Source organism: Kwoniella dendrophila, chromosome 3, assembly GCF_036810415.1.
Source record: "Kwoniella dendrophila CBS 6074 chromosome 3, complete sequence".
In the NCBI taxonomy this organism is placed as follows: Eukaryota; Fungi; Basidiomycota; class Tremellomycetes; order Tremellales; family Cryptococcaceae; genus Kwoniella; species Kwoniella dendrophila.
In genome coordinates, this window is record NC_089478.1 from 2,149,905 (window position 1) to 2,161,786 (window position 11,882).

An 11,882-nucleotide genomic window follows, 5' to 3' on the forward strand; every position below is an offset into this window, starting at 1 on the left:
CCTCTCCACTCCTGTGGTACCGTTGAAGATATAGTAAGTTCTGTTTAAAGAGTAGGTTGGAAAGAGATAGATATTTTGGTAATACCTGGTCACTAGATGTCTGAAGGAATGGATAGTCGCTTCTTGAAACAACGCGCGAAAGAAAGTAAATTGATTCGGGTGAGTCCACCTAGAAGCGAAAGCTCTCCTGCTTATAGCGCTGAGCATGTAACGTAGTTTGCTCAATTACTTGATAAGATTGGTGCAATACAATCTCAAATTATCAGTGCAGCTGAAGCGATCCGATCAGGTCATACTTGTATCATCGAATTACCAAGCAGTGCAAAGAACATGGTCAAGAACAAGAACATGTATAATGGTATGAACATTCATTTCCCTATAATATTCGACGACGGCCTTAAGTGGCTTTTAAGGGTTCGACAATGTCATAATGGTCAACCACCCTTAGAGATACAACAATTCATTACTAGAGTGAAGTTACAAGTTTGGAATTACTGAGAAAAGGTGGAATACCAGTTCCCCAGGGCTGGCGGCTCGTGCAAGTTCCAATCACTGGTGAAACAGGTATGTCGGAGTATTTTCTGTTCCCGTAGGCCACTAGTATGTTTACAACACTGATAGTCAAGCTATCACATAGCTCTTAGCTGTTTCTTCTATGAATTTTTGGAGGGTATACCCATTAGCTTACCAAGAAGAGGTACCGACGCTCTATGGAGCCCTGGAGAGCAAATCCGAAAATCAATCTATCAATATGCTAAGATCCAGATTGATATCTCCAATAACCCCATCAAAAGTAAATTAATCGGCTGTCCGATACGCTCTCCTTACGACTCCAGCAAGATAGAGATTGGTCCTTTGGCAAACTGCCATTCAATGAACCAGATCGACTCACCTTACTTCCAGATATCGTTCCGAAACAACCAAGAACGATATCTTGCTCATGTTGATTTAGCTTTGTATCACATCGCTCATGGTCATCTATGTCAGAAAGACACTTTGGACGGTTATCTTCATCATCTTCAGCTCAGAATGTGTATCCAAAATTGTCACTTCCTACTCGCAGAACCGGAAGAAGTATATATCAAGCATGCAGATGATAAAGGGGATCATCTCATGGGTGATCAAGAAGGGAATATAACTGGAGTACTCGATTAGGAGTGGTAAGCCAATGCCTTGGTCGAGTCGTTTTATTCTTTTCAGACGTTCAGTGTAGCTGATTAGACTTTTCTGTAATGCGTAGGGCATATGTAACAACGAAAGAAGAAGCATTTTCAGCACCTGTGTTCTGTTTTCATAATACAAAATATTTCGGTGGAAACAATGATCTATTACCTGCTGAACAAATTTTGATAGAAGCATATGAAAGTTATAATCGATCGGATTTAGCAAATTGCGTTAGAAATGGTAAAATATATCAACGCTTAACTCATATTGGGATTTTCGACAAAATGGTATGGAGTCAATCTTCTGTAGTGAGACTTTTCAGCGAAACGAATTTACCACATAACTTCAAACCTCCACCGAGAATTAATCGAGAATGGAGATTCTATATAATGGATAGAAATAAGGAAGAGGAAGGTTTGAAGAAGGTTCTCCGCCAGATAGGTTGGAATGAGGAGTTCGAGCGGGAAGAACTTAGAAAGGAGAAAGAAGCTTTGAGAGCTAAAACTAGAGCTTTATATGCGAGTGGAAAATGGGCAGATTCGAGTGACGAAGATTAGTCCAAACCGAATGTTGTGTTATACAAGAAGTGAAGTAGAACAATCCCTTCTTCTGAACGATGGGTATGGATAATATGGTTGCGAACATTTCTCTTTTTGTATATTCTTGGCTGGTTTTTGACACAGCAGAAAGCCTAACATTTGAACGGATTTTGCTGAATTTATGGATTATTACGAGGCAGCTTTGCGGAAAAGTTTGCAAGGATCTGTTTGAGGAGTGTACCGGTGATGATGGCGAGGTGAACCAGAACTTGAAAAAAGGGCGTACTTATTATATCGAAAAATTTAAACGGTTATTTAACTTTTCTAGTGATCTTGGATTCTGCGTGTAATCATTGCCCGAAAGATATGTTGGAAAGCGTCGTTAGGATAAGCTAGTCATGTTAATACACCGAGTTGAGATTTAGTATGCATGCATGAAAGGCTATTCAGCCTCGCTTCCTACGTAAACTACTCATTAAATACAACTCCAGATATATTGAGTATATATTTGTTTAAGTCAAATTTTTCTTGCAGTATTGTTATCCGTACCATCATTGGGAATGGCGACTATATAGGTATGTCTAAAGCTGTGTATTGCAAATCCGAAGATTCAGTGTATGCGGGTGCATGATTGATTATAGTAGGGAAGCTAGGATAGCAATGTTTATCCGATGAACCTGAAATTTGAGCTATGTATAGCATACTATGATATACCAAAAATCAGTATTTATAACCATAAAAGGCAAACATCAGATGGAAGCGACTTACTTTAGGTTGCATCCCTTCAGTCTGCTCGGTAGCTTTCAACATGAACATTTCGTGAAATTTCCTTGGCATATCCCTAATAGCGTCTTTCCCGTTGGACGAATTTCTATTATCTGGTGCTGAAGATGGTGGTGCTAAAACTGTAGGGCCGTGTAACACTGAGCCTGTAACATTTATGATTAATGATGGTGGTGTATTTGGTTCGGCTATTTTAGCGTTATATAAGTTAGCATATAGTATACCTCAAATGATAACGAAGGAATTTTTTTCGAGCAGAAATAAGCATATCACTGACCTGATACAGGATGACAATCCAATGTCTGTAAATCATGTCTACTTAATGGTATACCTTTCAGGAATTCTGACAATTGTGCTCTGTCGGATGAGACTGTATTACCATTCCATATTATCTTCGAGTTTGGTAAGTACATAAGTGGTATTTCCTGAAGAATTGGAGGAAATTAGCATTTCTCCCTCCATCTGACTAACACAAAAAATACATTGGTTCGGTTTTGATCATTTCAAGAAAATTATCTATCAAAGGATGAATCATGGACCGTCATGGGATTAGCGGTATGTTTACTCACAGAATCTCTCCTAGTAGGTTCATCATAGGCTTCATAGTATATTTGACAGAATGCTATAGCACCATGAGAAGCTGCATCGATAGCAGCTGCTCCCCAAGGTTGAGGTCTGTTAAGGTTGAAAGAAAGGAAGAACGAAGGTAAGCTATCAGAGAATGACCGGTACATAAACTACGATGGGATAGCTTACATAGGTTGAGCAGGTATAACGGATGATTGTGATTGTTGTTGAATAGCTGAAGTTGCCATTATAAATGGGTGTTACTGTTACGCTATAATGATAAAAGCAAATGAGAAATGTCGAGATGACTTTAGATGGTAGTGTGATTGTAGGGATACCGTAAGTGCCTTGAAGGTATTTGGGTGGCAAATTTATGAGTTGAATAGTGATTTACTTCCACGTCATCACTTTATCATACCTCCACTATTTTGCGATTAAGATGGGATCAACAAAAGACTATGGTAGATGGTAATGTCATCAAGCTGGGTCAGCTCTTCTTAGAAGGTCATTGATAATATTAACGATGTAGTATCAATATACTTGTAGGAAATTTGATCTGAACAAATTACTCTCGCTAAATTATTAACATGCCTCCAACACCTCGTACAGCTAAAGTACCCAAACAGGCATCATCTCGCCCTCTCACACCTCTTCTCCTCCTCTCCTTCGTCTTACCATTATTAGCTCTCGCATTTCCTTATTTGTCTTCCACACCTATACTGAAAAATGAGTATCAGCTTCATCATCTAACTTCAGATCAGCATATCATCGGAGAACCAAAAGCATTGATACTTACAGCTCATCCAGATGACGAAGTAATGTTCTTTTCGCCTACCATACTTTCGCTAGTTCAAGATGGATGGGATGTCCGGGGGTTGTGTTTATCTACAGGTCAGTTACATAAATGATTTGTATTGATTATAAGCTATAAAGCTTATATCTTCAGTCCTTCAGGTAATTCATCTGGATCAGGTGATATACGCTCAGAAGAATTATATGGTAGTTACGAAGCTTTAGGGGTAAATAGAGATGAAGTGAAGGTATTGAATGATCCGTGAGTTTTGATTATATCGCCGGTTTATAATCTTGGCAGAACAGTCTGACACTTGGTGTCATCTGTTTTTAGTGGATTGCAAGATTCGATGACAGCTCAATGGGACACACGCTTGATAGCGGATATAGTCGAAGATTATATAAAAGAGAATCCAATCGATTTGGTATGTGAACTAAATCAAGGGAATCCTAACCTCCCTCCTAACCTCCCTTAAGATTCTCTATAAACACATCAGGTACATGCTGATAGTCAACTAAAACAGATAATCACATTCGATGAAATTGGGATAACTCAACATCCAAACCATATAGCCATCTCAAAATCTCTATCTTTACTTGATAAACCACCTAAGATAGTACATCTGAAATCACCTGCGACTTTACCTAAATTTACTGGACCATTTTATCCGATATATCTTCAAATGCAATTTGTATTCTCCCATTTAATCAATTACGAGGATAATCGCAAGACTCCTAATGAGAATGGTGATCAAAAGCTCAGTAAATTCGTTATGATCTCCTCACCTGTACAGTGGTATCAAAGTATACAAGCTATGATGTATCATCAATCTCAATTAGTTTGGTTCAGATGGTTGTATCTTATTGCTTCTAGATTGATGTGGGTAAATGAGTTAATAGTCGTAGAAGAGTAGACCGATACCCATGGATAGAATGCATATTGCTGGAACAGAGTGAGAAAAGTATACAACGAAAAGGGACAGAGAGATATTTACAGCTTACTCACCAGCTGCCTGCACTCGTATTACGATGTGGTATCGATTCATTCTCAGTTGTTGAGGGGTTAGTTATTCGCGGTTAAGAGAATGATGTCCTTCAAATATCGATTATTGCAGCCTTACTCACCAATGGAAAGCTGAGCCAAATCCATCTCGATACAGAGAATAGATGATATCTATTGCAGCTGTTCAGGATTAAAATGACCCTCTGTGGTATTCTCCTATGTTGGAGGGAAAAGGATTGCATAATGAAAGTCGAAATGAAGGAGTGATATCTTCCAATCTAAGCTTACAGATTTTCCGACAGATACATAGTCGACCTTCTTGCACCCCATCTAACAATCATCCGGTATCGAGTTATTCTTCACATAAATCGCGTAGGGGTTAAACAAACGTAATCATATCTTTTAATGCATTCACTTCAAAAGGAACATACCTCCGCTACATCTGTGTTTTTGTTCTCCCTGATTCTCCATTCCACATACCAAAAGGTTATACCATCATTGAGCCAGTAGGTAAACCGATCTTGTAAGCTTCACTTTCAAAAATGAGTAATTTCCATAATTGGACCACGAAAGATTCGGCATCCTCAGCCAAAATCTATTCAGGCAGATTCAAATTCTCAGCAATGATTCAAGATAAATTGTAATTGCAAAGAGGACTTACAGGTTCTAAACCATCAATCAAATCTTCTGATCCTTTCTTATCTTTAAGCTGTTCTAAAACAAATTCAACTAAATCTTGATCTAATTCACCTAAGAAATCATTAATTTTACTGTCAATGAAAGGTTTGATTTTGTTTTGTATAGTCGATTGATCTATAGCAGCCCAATCAATTGATGATCTGAAAATATCTCTTTTACGTTCAGGTAAAGATTTTTTGATCTCTAATAATTTAGCATTTCTTTTAGCTATTCTTTCAGCTTCTGTACCTGTCGTAAGACCAGTATCTATTTTGCTAGCAATATCATTATCAGAGTCTAATTTGATCAAAGTTCTCTTTTGTTTTCTTTCATTTTCTTCTTCATCGTCACCGGCTAATATAACAGGTTTATGTGGTATAGTAGGTTTCTTTTCTTCTTTTGGTTTAACATCAACTGGTGTAGGTTGTATGTTGAGATTTAGTTTGATAGGCGCAGCATCTTCAGTCAATAAGCCTTTAGCTTTTTGCTCAATTTCTAATTCTGCTAATTCTGCCATTTGTTTCTTTAAGAATTCTTCAGATTCTTTTTCTAATGCTTGTAATTCATCTTCTTCTTGTTGTCTATCACGTACATCATCTTGGTATTCTTGTTGTCTGATACGTTGTCTTCTTGCACGCCATGTTGCTCTATGAGTCATCGTAAGTGACTATTAGCTATAAACTAAGATGTTTCCGATTGGTAGCTGAAACTTACCTGTCTGAATAGAATAGTTCTCTACCTTGTTCTATAATTTCATCATCATCCCAGTTCTCATACTGGTCTTCTAACCTTCGTCTATTCCTCTCTATCAAGTCATCATGAGCCTTTCTTTGAGCAAGTTCTCTGTTCAAGGCATCTATTCGAATTCGTTCTCTATGTTCTACCCTTCTTTCAGCCTGCAGGTAAAATTGTTTGTCAATTCAATCGCCCAGCCGACGGGTGAGTGCTCCATCGTCCCTTTTGACGGACTATAAGATCTGCAAAAGGGCACAGTTCGAAAGTGGATATTTCACTCACATCTCTCAAGGCGATATCCTTTTCTCTCTGCCTTCTTTGTCTTCTCAAATCTTCTTCTTCCTCATCAGTTCTACCGGAATCTAATTTCCCTTCAGCGGATTGAGCAGCAACGAAGCCGACAGGTTTATCATAACCTTGTGGATCTCTTGCTAAAGGAGTTCTACTTGGTCCTGCATTCGAAGAAGAAGAAGATGGAGATTGATGATGATGATGATGGTGGGTTTGCAAAGGAGAATTAGCAGCTTGTTGTTTTTGTTGTTGTGCTAAACCTCTTGTATTTCCATAACCATAATTTTGATTTATATTCACATTAGGTGAATTTCTTTGTTGATGTTGTTGTAAGAATCTGAATCTTTCTTTTTCATCTTCAATATGTTTTTTCTCTTTTTCTCTTTTCGCAGCAGCAACTCTGAATCCAGCAATTTGATCTAATACTGCAACTCTTTGATTTTCAGGTAAATCGCCTTCTTGTAAATCTCTTAGATGTTCAGGTACAATAACTTGTAAAGGTGAATCACCTCCCCCGTTAGACTTTTTGGTTGTTCCATCAGCTTGTTCGGCATTTGGATTTATCAATAATGTTATGATTTGTTGGATAGATTTTCTCGTTGCAGCGTCTGCTTCTTCGTCGTTCTGATCGCCACAAGTACAAGGTAAAACGTATCAGTTTGCTAGATTCCATATTATCTCAACGAAATAACGATGGTAAACAGTAAGAAAGACTTAATTGGACAATGAATAATAAAGTACTTACATCAGATCTACCTAAAGTTGATTCGAATTCCTCCAAGAATTCCTGAGTTTTCTGATCTGCTTTAACTACTAAAGCTTTCTTCTTACCATCTCTTCTACCTTCGGGTGTAAGATCAGGTAGTTCAACACCATTGAGACATCTTATACACCTCAATACGACTTCAGGGTTTTCGTATGCTGCAAATCCAAATGCTTGTGGTTTACCTGATGCTCCTGATACTCTTTTCAATTCATGTAAAGGTCCACAAGCCTAATATCAAGATATAATACTATTCATCAGTTTCTTATCTCATACACTGTGTGAGAGAATTATATGAACAGTAAAAGGAAACACGACGATTATCTTAATAACTCACATTAAGCAAATCTTTTAATGTATTATCATCAATTCCAGGTGCTATACTACCAACGAAAACACTTGTAGTTTTAATATCTTTTACGAAACCTGGTGGACCATTTGATGGACCTCCTACTACTGCTCCAGGACTCGGTTGGAACCTTGGAGGTTGAGGTAAACCAGCAGGTAAAGGAGGTAAACCCAATCCAGGATGTCCCCCTTGACCTGATGGGCCTGATGGAGGTGGTCTAAAACCTTGATTTGGTGAGAATTGATTATTGTTAAGGTTGTTGTTAATGAAAGATGGACCTGTGGGTGGTGCTGGTCTGAATCCACCTGGACCAGTAGGTATAGGTGAATTGAATCCTTGATCTGGTCCCTGAGGTGAAGAAGAAGATATAGGTAAAGTTGGTGGAGGAGGTCTAGAACCAGGTGCGAAATTTGGTGGGAAAGGTGGTGGTACAAATTGCATTCCAGGTGGTGGTGGTCTGAATGGCGGAAATTGTCCTCCACTAGGTGGTGGCCTGTTGGGTGGGAATGGAGGTAGACCATTACCTGCAGGAGGTCGATTAGGTGGAAAAGGAGCTATGTAAAAGAAAATGGGATTAGTATTTTGAGGATATTTCACCAAAGAAGATAGCCAAAAGAGACCTCAATTCTTGATTCGCAGGGAAATCACTCACGTTGACCGTTGTACATCTTGAAGTACGAGTGTCTGATATCTCAGTGAACGCTCCAAGCAGGTTTGTAGTGATGAAAAGATCTATAAAGGTCAAGTAAATAGATAGATGGCCTGGAAAAACATCTTTCTACCTTGAAGTTCAACGAACGAGGCTAAGAAGGAAGAAAAAGGCTACCACGTGGTTTGGCCTAGGTATCATATTATCTTCACGAATTTTTATCGTTACAAAAATAAGAGGTTTTCAGTATTTGTCGGTCAATCAAGCATGCATATAACGCCTCAAACAGTGTGGAAAGTATGACCACACGACAGACAGACAGTGGTGATACAATGCATTTATTCTTTGTAAAAGCGAAACCCTCTGTATTTATTTCTTGATCACTTGATGGAGATTGAATGATTGACTAAAACCGAGAAATTAAAATGGAAAACAAAAAATGAAAATGAGGAAATAGGGGTATATGTAGTAAGAGAGAAAGGGGAAAAAAAAATTGTATGTAAATTGCGGTTTATATAGTTTATACAATTGTAGAAAAGTAGCTTTCAAATCAATCTTATTAACCAAACATACATAACATACAAGAGTTATATTCTTTATAAACAACGTTATCTAATCTAATAAATATATATCTTTCGAAATTTTCTCTCAAATTTTAAAGTTTTAATGGATTTTCAGAAGTATCCATTAAACCTTCAACTTTTACTGCACCACTAGGTTCATCACCTTGAGGATCAGATTTTAATTGATCATATTGTTTATCTTGATTTTTACCATTACTTGGTAAAGAAGACCTTTGTAATGCTTGAGGAGTTGGTACAGTTGGTGAACCGATTGAAGAGAAAGAAGGTGGAATAGGGGAAGGTGGTGAATTTGATGTATTGATTGATTTTGCTGCTGATGTTTTTTGTGTTGATGATCCAGATCCGGAAGCTGGTGTTGATCCCCCAGCTGTCGTAGTTGAATCGGAATCGTCGCCTGAATCCATGGCTGAGTCACCATCTTCGTCTAATAATTCGACTGAACCTTTCTTAGATTCAGCATTTAATGCAGCTTCAGCTTTTTCATCGTCCTGTGAGGGGTAGATAAACATGTTGGTATCAACAAGAAGGGAAACGGATGATGGTATGCCGCTACTCACGATGTCATCAGTAACATTCTTTGGTTTTGTCTTTCCTTCTATTCCTTTATCATCGATCAACCCAGTATCAGGCTTATCCGCGTTGATGTCTACGTTCTTTCCTTCATCGCCAATAATCTGGATTTGATCATCCTCATCGTCATCACTGTCGTAGGCTGGTCTGAATGTGATGCCTGAAGCACCTAATATAGAAGCTATGTTGGCTAAACCACCTGCACCAGCTACTCTAAAACCGGAACTAGATAGGGCATTCCCTTGTCCTGAACTAGCTTGACTCTGGCCAAAGATATCTGGTACTGATGCTGGAGTATCGTAACCGACTAAAAAGAGATAATAAGTTAGTCTAGCTGGCCAGAACGAAAAGACACATCTTACAACTAACCTTTGTTGTCAACTCTTTCCTTTACCCATGCTTGCCACTCTTCAGGTGTTCGACCATTCAACAAAGCGACAATAACAACAGTCATATTATCACAACCAATACCACCAGTTTCTGAATCGGTTGCGAGACATTTGACCATCATATCTTCAGCGATTTTACCAAGTTCATCTCCATTTGCGATGGCTCGTCTAGTGAAATCGACTACTTGTTGAGATGAAAGGCAATCCCAAATACCTATGAGATAGATCATTTAGTTGGGAGACTATGAAATGTAGAGATAGCGTTGTAACTTACCATCACATGCCAATACCAAGAATTCTTCCTCTCCATCGATCTTGTGGGTTATTATCTCTGGATCAGCGGTAACGATTTGTTTTTCAGGTGCCAGGGAATAGTTTTGCTTGAACTCGAAATCACCAATAGCTCGAGATAAAGCGAGATTACCTGTCCACCAGCATTAGTATACAATTATCTAAAAGAGGGGTTTGGTAACTTACCGTTAACTCTACCAAATTCTACGAACCCACCGGCAGAAGTGATACGAGCGGTTTCCTCTGCAATTAGAAACAATCAGCTATTGCGCAAAAAAATTGAAGACGGCCAAGTCAACTCACCTTTGTTGGTAGGTTTGTGATCGTAAGACATAGCCTTTGCTTCACCTTTGTAACCTAATACTGATCTAGAATCACCGGAATTGGCCTTTTAGAGAAAGAAAGTAGATTAGTCTGGCGGCAGTGTCACCGAAATGTGATAAATGGTTTATGGCAACTTACAACAATGATTCTACCGTCTTTCGTTATAAGACCAACGACAGCTGTGCAACCAGAAGGATCATTAAAGAAATTTGGATCTGCTCGTAAATCTTCATCGGTTTTGAGGAAAGTTTGCTTTAAAGCAGCTTCGAAATCACCATTTTCTGCAAGAGTCAGTTTAGACAAATATCAGCGATCCATTTCCTAAACATCCAAGGTATATCTATCAGGTGACACGCCACGATCATTACTTACTATAACTCTCTAGACCAGCTAATCTAGTATGTAAAGTTGTACCTGTATATTTAGCTACAGATGAACCACCATGACCATCAAATACACCGAATAAAGCGTGTTCATTTTCCTCTTCATCCTCATTATCATTTGTCACTGTTGAACCAGCAGGTTGTTGTGGAATACCAGGTGAAGGTGTGATTGTTTTGGAAGGATCATTTGGTGGTAAGTATAAATGTACGGTATGAGCATCTTCCATACCTATCAAGTACAATTAGATATCTATCAGCATTGTTTTTCTCTAATCATATGCATCTGAGGAATACTATCTAATCCTGTTCGAAGCAAATAGCCGAAAACAGACAGAATAACTCACTAATACGCCATCCTTGCATATCAGACAACCCAACCCAAAACTTCTTATCCCTAATGACCGAAGTCGTGTGTTTTTCAGTAACTATATATTGAAATCCGTATTATCCCACAAAGTTCAATTGTAACGAGCAAACATGTGTCAAGGTGTGATGATCAGAAGTGATGTAGGGTGGCGTGATGATGTATTTTATCGAAGTCGTGTGAGCAAGGGAACAAAGGATAAAAAAGGTAATGGTAAGATGGCAAATCAGTAGGGAACAATCAGCATTTCTTCACTTGAGCTTGACTTGACAGGGAGGTACTGACCTGGCTCTGAGAGTGTTTGACCCTACATCGTTGAGAGTCCAAGAGTAACAGGTGACATCGCATACATATCGGTTGGTCGGCGTAGTTGAAGAGGGAGGGAAGAGGACAGCAATTCATTTTCGATAAATCAGCATTTTCTTCCAGCAATTCGACGCGTCATTCAACAAGCCATTCCCTATCTATACCATTTCTTTCTATCTGACTTGTTCTCTCGTACTTGATCTGCGATATGCTTGAATGACTTACCATTATAAATGATGTTGATGAGATATGAAATATAATCAGATAAGATGTAGAAAAGAGATTGAAATGAAGATAAAGCCAAGTATCCGGGTAACTATGATGTTATTATTACTGTACTACTGTGTTGGAAAAGTGG

The 11,882-nt window shown here is 38.6% G+C and overlaps 6 protein-coding genes across 6 annotated transcripts; 3 read left to right on the forward strand and 3 right to left on the reverse strand.

The window, feature by feature from the left end:
* Window positions 1–96: 96 nt before the first annotated feature.
* Window positions 97–498, forward strand: L201_003078 (uncharacterized protein; the record flags this gene model as incomplete). Its single annotated transcript, XM_066218839.1, has 2 exons — window positions 97–159; window positions 217–498. The coding sequence occupies 2 exons, from the start codon at window positions 97–99 to the stop codon at window positions 496–498; spliced, it is 345 nt and encodes a 114-aa protein (XP_066074936.1).
* Window positions 499–1,448: 950 nt separating this feature from the next.
* On the forward strand, window positions 1,449–1,721 carry L201_003079 (uncharacterized protein; the record flags this gene model as incomplete). The annotated part of the gene is made up of 1 exon (XM_066218840.1): window positions 1,449–1,721. The coding sequence occupies one exon, from the start codon at window positions 1,449–1,451 to the stop codon at window positions 1,719–1,721; it is 273 nt and encodes a 90-aa protein (XP_066074937.1).
* Window positions 1,722–2,367: 646 nt separating this feature from the next.
* On the reverse strand, window positions 2,368–3,301 carry L201_003080 (uncharacterized protein; the record flags this gene model as incomplete). The annotated part of the gene is made up of 5 exons (XM_066218841.1): window positions 2,368–2,406; window positions 2,472–2,674; window positions 2,764–2,911; window positions 3,056–3,161; window positions 3,243–3,301. The coding sequence occupies 5 exons, from the start codon at window positions 3,299–3,301 to the stop codon at window positions 2,368–2,370; spliced, it is 555 nt and encodes a 184-aa protein (XP_066074938.1).
* A 339-nt stretch (window positions 3,302–3,640) lies between these two features.
* Window positions 3,641–4,759, forward strand: L201_003081 (uncharacterized protein; the record flags this gene model as incomplete). Its single annotated transcript, XM_066218842.1, has 4 exons — window positions 3,641–3,944; window positions 4,008–4,107; window positions 4,180–4,270; window positions 4,370–4,759. The coding sequence occupies 4 exons, from the start codon at window positions 3,641–3,643 to the stop codon at window positions 4,757–4,759; spliced, it is 885 nt and encodes a 294-aa protein (XP_066074939.1).
* Window positions 4,760–5,335: 576 nt separating this feature from the next.
* Window positions 5,336–8,332, reverse strand: L201_003082 (uncharacterized protein; the record flags this gene model as incomplete). The annotated part of the gene is made up of 8 exons (XM_066218843.1): window positions 5,336–5,443; window positions 5,510–6,173; window positions 6,241–6,422; window positions 6,544–7,176; window positions 7,298–7,546; window positions 7,653–7,888; window positions 7,970–8,218; window positions 8,317–8,332. The coding sequence occupies 8 exons, from the start codon at window positions 8,330–8,332 to the stop codon at window positions 5,336–5,338; spliced, it is 2,337 nt and encodes a 778-aa protein (XP_066074940.1).
* Window positions 8,333–8,968: 636 nt separating this feature from the next.
* L201_003083 (uncharacterized protein) lies at window positions 8,969–11,752 on the reverse strand (the record flags this gene model as incomplete). Its single annotated transcript, XM_066218844.1, has 11 exons — window positions 8,969–9,385; window positions 9,455–9,774; window positions 9,837–10,070; window positions 10,131–10,280; window positions 10,334–10,390; window positions 10,451–10,535; window positions 10,610–10,752; window positions 10,844–11,083; window positions 11,199–11,279; window positions 11,504–11,525; window positions 11,750–11,752. 11 exons carry the CDS (start codon window positions 11,750–11,752, stop codon window positions 8,969–8,971), a joined length of 1,752 nt encoding a protein of 583 aa, XP_066074941.1.
* Between the last annotated feature and the right edge of the window lie 130 nt (window positions 11,753–11,882).